At 34.5% G+C, this 8,976-nt stretch overlaps 1 protein-coding gene across 1 annotated transcript; it reads right to left on the bottom strand.

The window, feature by feature from the left end:
* Positions 1-1,090: 1,090 nt before the first annotated feature.
* LOC125650810 (uncharacterized) lies at positions 1,091-8,702 on the bottom strand. Its single transcript, XM_048879343.2, has 4 exons — positions 8,478-8,702; positions 8,092-8,267; positions 6,990-7,129; positions 1,091-3,764 (listed from the first exon to the last, which is right to left on the bottom strand). The coding sequence occupies exon 4, from the start codon at positions 3,670-3,672 to the stop codon at positions 1,444-1,446; it is 2,229 nt and encodes a 742-aa protein (XP_048735300.2). The 5' UTR covers positions 3,673-3,764; positions 6,990-7,129; positions 8,092-8,267; positions 8,478-8,702; the 3' UTR covers positions 1,091-1,443.
* Positions 8,703-8,976: the final 274 nt, after the last annotated feature.

The following is an 8,976-nucleotide window of genomic DNA, read 5'->3' on the forward strand; positions in this document are numbered from 1 at the left end:
AGGCTCTATCACAGGGGCTTCTTATCCATTATGTTCTCAATCTATATATAAATATCTAACAAGCGATGACACGAAAATAGGACACCGGTTGTAAACAAAGCTAAAACTCACCTTAGTTCCAAGAAACAAATCGAATCCCCCTATCCAAAAGGCGTTAAACATCTCCTAAAACAAGTCCAACGGAGTCCAACCCTTTCATATTTGATTTAATGAGTTTTATAGACGAAAATAATCCAAGCTGTCTGCATTGTCGTCAATCGCGCACAGGAAAAGATAACTCTCGCAATGAAACCTTACTTCCGACTTTCGGAAACTCTCGGGAGTGTTTACAAACAGAATGAAAAACTCCGATATTTTTTTTTGGCGCAAATGACGGTAAACGGTAAATTTTTTCTTTGGTAGGTAATATTCTATTTCAGCCTGATTTTAAGTGCAAGAAATACAAAATAATTTCTATTAATTGAAAGGAGTTTTAACCACTACGCATTTTAGAATTGGACAATTTATAAAGGGAAGATTATTTTATTTTTTTTGATAATTAAAATTAAATGAATTCTAATATATTCATCATTCTTTTGAATTTACATTGCATTGTAATATGTTCCACCAACCCCCTCGGTTATTAAAAAATAAATAAAATAAGCATGATAAGTGCAAACTTCCAGTAGATTGGCAACATCATCAATTTTAGCTATAAGAGACAATTTAAAGTTTTGCTTTTATAAGTGATTATTTTTGGATTTAAATTTCAATAATAAAAAAACCCAAACAAAACAAGCAAACAAACAAAAAAAAAAAAAAAAAAAAAAACCCTTCAGTTGCTATTTGAGCTGTAGTTTGTAATTATACTTATGTCCTTTCTATGTATTTCATTATTCTTAAGGGTTGTTTTATATGTTATTAGGGCAGTTATATCATTACATTAGGCACTAATATTAATAAAATAATTACATAACATAGTATCATAAAAATGTACTTTTAATTTATGAATGCTTTTAGTTTATCATATTGGGCCAAATAGAAAAAATCTTGTTTTTAGTTGTACTATCAAAATTTTTGGCACTACAAAATAGGGTCAGTAGCCAGTAAGTTTTTGTTTTTTTTGTTTTGATTTTGAAATTATTTTGTTTAAAAGAGTCGACACCATGTGTTCTAAGTGAAAACAAACCTGACTTAAATTCACTATGTAAAAGTTTGTCTTTTTGTTTCCACATGTATATATATATGATATACACTATAATTGAAATCTTAATTTAAATGTCACAAAACAGTTGTTAATGTTTATTTGATCAGATGAAGTTTGACAAATGAAATAGTTCTGGGTTAGCAGAGAAAAATATGGTCAGTCAGGCATGTCAGGTAACCGTGAACAAAATGTTTTCTCTGTGTGTGAAGATGACATACCATTTCGGTGAAAAATAAGTAGACAAACATATTTTCCCTTCAACGTTTTGAACAACAAGTTCTGCAAAACCAAACCTCTGGGAGGCTATCCAAGTCATCAATATCAATATTCACACAAGCAGCATGAAACCATTTTTCACAGTTATCACACCCAACAGAGTTTTCGGTGGCTTCTCCACCACAAGCACCACAGGGCCACTTTATCTGTTTTGGTTTCTTTGTCGCTGTCCTTTTCTTTCTAGTTTCCTTCTTCTTGCTCCCCGAGGCTACAATTTCTCTTCTTACATCTTGGCATTTTCTCTTTGGTCTACTACATGTGTCTGGATTATCTTCTGATCCTTGTGTTGATACATTGGACTGCTTTGCAAAATTCATCCCCTCTGCTCTTAAAATGTAGTCACCCAAGTCAACCACCAATTTTTTCTTTGATTGAACAGGATTAAACTTATAATATTCACAAAGTCTGTTCAGTTCTTCTTTTTTGAATTTTTGTAAGAATGTTTTATCAGACAGAAGCTCAGACTGTAGTCTTTTGTGTGATGCCTCTTTATTAGGAGAGTTGTCATTCTGAATTGTTGTAAAATCAAACATCCCTTTCGTTTGTCGTTGTGTACGCATCTTTATTTGTTTTCTTGTAGCTTCAGCTTTTTTGACCTTTTGTTGCTGTAGGAAATCTTTCCTAAGTTGGACTACACTCATCTTGAGGTATTTTAGAATAAAATCCTCCAACAGAATGTTAAGGTGCTTTGTTATTTCTGTTTTTATAGCAGTGGACTCAAATGTCTGGAAAATATTTCTCCATTGAGCAATCAAATTTTCTGAAAGCATCAATTTTTGTGAAAGGAATGTTCCAATATTTTTGCCTTGAATAGCAATATTTCCCTCAGTTTGTAGTTTCTGCAATTCCTGTTCTAAACACAAGAAGAAGTTGAATGCTTCATCTGTGATATGCGTTAATCCTTTACGAGCATTTTGTTTCCTAACAGTTTCATGAAGTGTTTCTACAAAAACGGAACTCTCTAGGATACTTGTCTCTGAGATGGCAATAACATGGTCTAGTAAATCTTTCTCCAAAGTTAATGCATTCACCAGTGCGCCTTTCTTTACATTATATGCATTTGTCATTATTCTCTTCATTCTACGGCGTCGTAAAGAAGACAGGCACCAGCCACCTAGATACCTAATCTTACCTTTACCTGCCACAGATTCCGAGAATTGTTTTTGAGATGTATTGGGAAGTTTTAGGTTTCCATCATCTTTTATTGACTTTGTATGCTCTTGGATTATTTGTTTCCTTATGAAAGTGGCAAGCTTAAATGCAACATTGTAGTGAACATCTGAAAGGTTCATTACACTTGGAAACAACTTTTTGTGGACAAGGTCTCTGTATGCTTCAGATGTGGCAATTTCCTGAAACTTTTTATAAAAGCCATTCACTGTTTTATTGTTCACAAGCTCCACTGATTGAATAGTGTCACAAAATGCCTTTTTAAGCCTATCCCACAAATAACTCATGAATTGTTCTACACAGTTCTGATCAGTCATCAGCATGTCTAATGCTTCATTTTCCTGCAGTTGGATGTCTGTCTGTTGAACATCATGTTTGAGAGCGTGCAAGATGTTATGAACATTTATATGGGGTGGTAGATGATGTTCAAATTCAGTTTCCAAAGGGTTTTGTATATGCTTATTTTCAATAGATTCTAACAATTGTATCATTAACTCATCATTGTCATCGTCATCATCATGAACATCATTATCATCATCACTGTTGTCGTCACTTTTTCTCGACATCAACTTCTGGTCATGTTCAGTTATATTAGAAAAATCGGATTGATTGCAGCATGACAAGTCACTTGCCTGAATATTGTTCAGTCCTTCACTGTATAAGTTTGTTATACAGGCTGGTGGTTTCAAAATAAGTCTTCGTGAAAAATTCAACACTCTCAATCCTTTTTTGTTTACTGACCTGCTTACAGCAACAACAAGTTGCCCATATTCGAACATGCCCTTGCAGTCAATTTCCAGGCGATTTAATGTCATTCCCTGACACTTGTGTATGGTGATGGCAAATGAAAGTTGAAGGGGAATTTGCTTCCGGCAGCCAACATCATATTTCAAATTTGGATCAAATTTAGAGAATGAGAATGGTCTGATGGTCACTTTGCCAATATCATTGAACTTAACTTTCACATAATCATCCTTCATTTCTGAAACAAATCCTCGAAGACCATTGACTAGAGTGTCACTTATATTGGCTATTAACATAACTGGGGCACCAATCTTTACATGGACAGCTGTCTCTGTTTTGATTCCAACTACATCCCCCTCATCCTCACTTTTGTATATTTTCTATTCTCCTGTAAATGAAAAATATTCATAATTGGTTTACATGTTATATCTATAGCTAGCTAACAAATGCATAATTTCATTGACATGAAAAAATAATGAACATATTCTCATATACAAGAGGCCCATGGGCCACATCGCTCACATGAATCACCTTAGGTCTGCTGTTGTTCAGGTACTGAGATTTTTAAAAGAGTTTTTGCAATTTTTATTCTCATGAAAAAAAAATTAGCCCCATAGTGTCACGACAAAAACATGATACAAAGTCACAAGGTAAAAGAAAATCAGATGTGAAATGTAAGGTTTTTTTCATAAGGAATCTATATACAACACATGAAATCCAAACCTCAAACAGTTCAAAGGATATTGCTCAAGTTCACCATTCTTAAAAGTCAGTCAAAATCCAAGATGAAGGATACAACACAATATCAAAATCTTTGGTACCAAAATCCAAAGGCCTTTTCACAAAGAAAGCATATGAATGTATCATTCAATATTAAAAAAAAGTTATGAAAAGGTAAAACTTTACATGAAAGTTTTAAAATTTAGGTCAAACTTCAAGATCAAACATCACGGAACAAACTTGAATCCTCTTTACCCAAGCATGATTGGTGGCAAGTTTGGCTGAAATTAGCCCTGTAGTTCTGGAGAAAAAGTAAAAAACATTATTAAAAGTTTACGGACAGACAGATGGACAAATGCCAGAAAAAAAGTGATCATACAATTTTAAACAATTATTTTAAATATTATCCTATATTATTAATATATGAAGGTTTGCACGAAATTTAGAAGTAGAGGAAGATGGAAAAGTGTTTGCCAAAGACATTATGGACAGGTATGAAGACTTTGTCATGGAATTTACTGGCAGTGTACAGGGCTGTATAAATGCCCACAGTGTTGGAAAGTTACTTCCAAGCTTGTTTCCAAATCTAAAGGTCTCTCGAAGTCGCAGAGTGCATAATGATGGCATGAGCAGACCATGTACACTATATACTGGAGTCAAATTGAGAGACGCCAACAATGCACAATCTCAGATACATGTAATTAATCCACTCAACATTGAAAATTTCCTGCCCCCTTCAATTCATGTAATGAACAAACATGATGACAGTGTGAATTTAGTGATTTTCACAGATACATTAATAAATGGAAATAAGGTTACAAAGGATGTAGCGATAGACTTCAAGAATAACACCTTCAAACTCACCATTTTTTGGAAATATGTGGATTTAGATGCTCTAGGAATGAAAAATGACGATCATGTTTCATCTGTGAATCATTTTAAAGCTATTTTGGCAATGATAGAAAGGTTGAAATTGTGCACCGGCATCAGTTTAACGACTGGTAACAAGAAGAAAGCAATACCTCAACACATACGCTTGGAAGATGTATCGGAGTATAAGAATGAGACATCAGAACCTAGGATAAGATCTAGATCCTGTATTGGTGTCCTTGGGTGGTTATGTACTCTAACCAATTGTGAAACTTGTCAGAGGAATTTAAGGGATTTTTCTAATGAGGAAAACACCAAGGTTGAAGTGAGCGACAAAGAAGATGATTTTAAATCTGTAATAGAAAACATTCTTCCAACTGCACCACCTGCAATGAAAACACTACTTATGGCACAATTTGAAGCATTAAATGTTTCTGATAAGAGACAACGAAGGTGGGATCAGGAGATAATTAAAGTGTGTCTGAACTTGTGGTCAAGGAGTCCACAGTCTTGTGAGGATTTGAAAAACAGTGGAATATTGATATTGCCCTCTGGAAGACAACTACAGAGGTACAAAAATGTTGTTAGCCAGGAAACTGGGATAAATGCTGATGTACTCAGATGGATGGCAAATACTGCTAAGAAACTGAACATTCCTCAGTCAGGATATCATGGAGGATTAATCCACGATGAGTCACGGATACAGCAAGACTTAGTCATGAATTGTAAAGGAAAACAAACACAACTTATTGGTTGGATAGACACAGGGGAGGAAGGCAACAACATAAGATTAACAAAGTCAAAGTCCATTGAAAATGAATTAGCCACAGAGGTCTTCCAAGTCTCCTTCCTAGGTTTCACTGGTTTTCGATTTCCAGTCGCTCATTATCCCACAAATGGAATCACAGCAGCCGAGATATATTCTATTATATATGATTTAATATCTGAATTAAGTAGTTGGGGATTCAAGGTAACATACATACTTCAAGATGGGGGAGCACAGAACAGGGAGTTTATCAAACTTCATTTCAGAGATGATATCGATGCAAGAGACAACAATTTCTGTAGTTTGAATGTTGTAAATCCAACACAAAAATTAGCACATGCTCAAGATTGCTCACACTGTATGAAAAAGTTAAGGAATGCAATTCTAAGTAGTGGTTTTGAGTCATTCCACACTAAACAACTTCAGAAAGGGTCAGACATTATTACATGGAACCAGTGGATTGCTGCAGCCAATTGGGATGAACACACAAATTCCAGAAGAGTTCATTACAAGTTGAGCATGTCTCATATGCACCCAGATTCAGCTGAGAAAATGCGGAATCACTTGGCCGAAGAAGTGCTGAACGAAGATATGCTGCATTTGATGAAAGAATATCAGAAATCATTAAGAAAGGGACAAGAGTTAAATGGGGCAGTAGAATTACTTCAGCAAACCAGTTTACTCATATCAGTTTTTAGGAACAAAGATCCAATCATAAGCATTTATGATAAACGCATGTTCACATTAATTTCTGTCAAAGACTGGTTTAGATCTTGGAAGGAAGATGGTGATATGTCAAAGGAAAGCAAGATGAAGCCGAGTTACAAATGTTTATATGACATAGACAGTTTAATTTCAACCTTTACAGAGATTACAAAACAACATCTTAGGAATTTTCCAGGATCCGGAATGTACCCCTCCCGTTTTAACTCTGATATAATTGAAAACAATTTCTGCCAAGTAAGAGGGTTACACAATGGGAACACCACGAATCCCACATATGCAGCATACCAGGCTACAATGAACAGTGTTATTTTGGGACAGTCTTCTGTGTCCAGGGGAAGGAAATCCAATACAGGCATACCATCAGCCGATCCTTTCAATTTTGATGTCCCAACGAAAATACAAAGGAGAGAGAAGAGAAAACCCCTTACAGAAATTGTTGAGAATTCACAGAATACTAGTAAACAAAAATTTGTCCCTCCTTCTAAGAATAATACTATCATGTGGTAAAAACAAATTAAACATATTGTTTACCATCCATTTCTCGAAGACACTTCGCATTCCACAAATAGACATCCTCCCTTCTGGCCATTATCTTCACTGGATTTTCACCGGGAGGGAGTGGTCTCTTCATTCGCATAAGAAGTGCTTCTGATTCATGGGAAAGTTGGCCTCTAGAAATGGACATTTGATAAATAAGTAATTTACAGGTATAAATTCCATGTTTGTTATATACAAAAGACTTGAAACTTTAAATTTTCATCTTCCTTCAATACATTGTGTTGGTAAATTTGAAAAAAAAATTATGTCTCTTATGGTATGCAAATAAATCCATGCTTTCTTATGAAAATGTAATTCGTTTTTGTTTAAAACAAATGTCTCCCCACCTCTCCAAATTGAAAGTGTTCACAATTACAACCCCTCCCCTTAATGTACTGCATGGTATGAAGGAGAAAGCATGAGCAAGAACATAGGCATTATGAAATGAACTTTATGCATCGAGGAATTCAATATATATGTGAACAATGTCATTATTGTATATGATACAAAAATAATGACTGTTATGCTGCAGTATCAGTAGGGAAGGGAATATACCCTTATACATGAAAAGAGTTATAAAACATTCCTCCTAAGACCTTGAATCACTGGAAATGGTAGAAAAATATTAGACCCGAGGGTCAGAACAATGTGAACATCATTGAAATTAATGATAATGAAGTATTGTAAAACATTTCAAGGCTATCCGATAAGCCATATATAGGAGGAGTGATCACAAGCTATTTTACACCCTCCACCACACTTAAATACACTATAATTTTAAGGATAACAATTGGATTATGCACATCTGCAAATGGCAATGAATTTCGAATCTACTGGATAAACCATAGAAATGTTCACAATCTATTTAACATCCACCACCCCTCTTAGATCCACAATAATTTGACTATTATGAAAATAATTGGATCCTCGTATCCCGACAATATGCACATCTACAAATGGCAATGACGCATGGTACAAATTTTCAAGCTTATTGCAGAGGAGAAGTGTTCGGACGATCTTGTGACAGACAGAAAGTACAAGAACAATATGTCTCCCCCTGGAAGAAGGGAGACATTATAAAAAACAATAGTAAAACCTGGCAATTTCATGGATAGCCTGTACCAAGTCAACTTCTTTCTGTCTATAAACATGGTCCAAATTGACATGGTGAAAGAACTTCAGAAGTTGACTTTCCACGATACTACTGCCAGGGTCGTCATACTTTGAGTTCGGTACTGGTGGAAGCTGAAAAAAGTCTCCACTCAAAATGACCTGAAAGGAAATAATCAAAATATAAATGATAATTTTCAAATAATACTACAAAACACTATAAAAAATGATATACTTACCAATACAAATTTCTGAATAATAATTGTAAAACAAAAAATCTGCTGGTAATGACTACATTGATGCTATCAACATAATTTTCTATAAGGATATTGTGAAAACTTAAACTGTTTACTAAATTTTTCTTTGACAGACCTGACAACCTCCAAATGGCTTTGTGACATCTTTCAGGTGCCGAAAGACATATTCCACCTGCTCAAACAGTCTTTCACTTAACATTGAAACTTCATCTAAAATATTTTAAAAAAATCATTATTGATCAATGGAAACATTGAACACAGGGGCTTCTAATCCAGTTTGTTCTCAATGCATATATTAATATATATAGATTGAGAACAAAATGGATCAATGCCCTGTGCATTGAACATGTTTTACAGAATTGATTCATTAGGCCTACTATGTCTTGTTGGTTTATTTACCTATTACCAGGACATCACACCTAAGGATATTAATTTTGGATGTTTCAAAACTCTCAGAGGTTTGAAGCAAATCCAAAAGTTCTGCATTTTGGTAACGGCCGTCTTTCAATCCACAGAATTTATGTATCGTTGTCGAATATCTATTTGAAAACAAAAGTTTAATCAAAACAAAATATCTTCTACAAAATTTTCAAAACTGTGTTATTACCACTATT

Source organism: Ostrea edulis, chromosome 5 (genome assembly GCF_947568905.1).
Source record: "Ostrea edulis chromosome 5, xbOstEdul1.1, whole genome shotgun sequence".
NCBI classification, from domain to species: domain Eukaryota; kingdom Metazoa; phylum Mollusca; class Bivalvia; order Ostreida; family Ostreidae; genus Ostrea; species Ostrea edulis.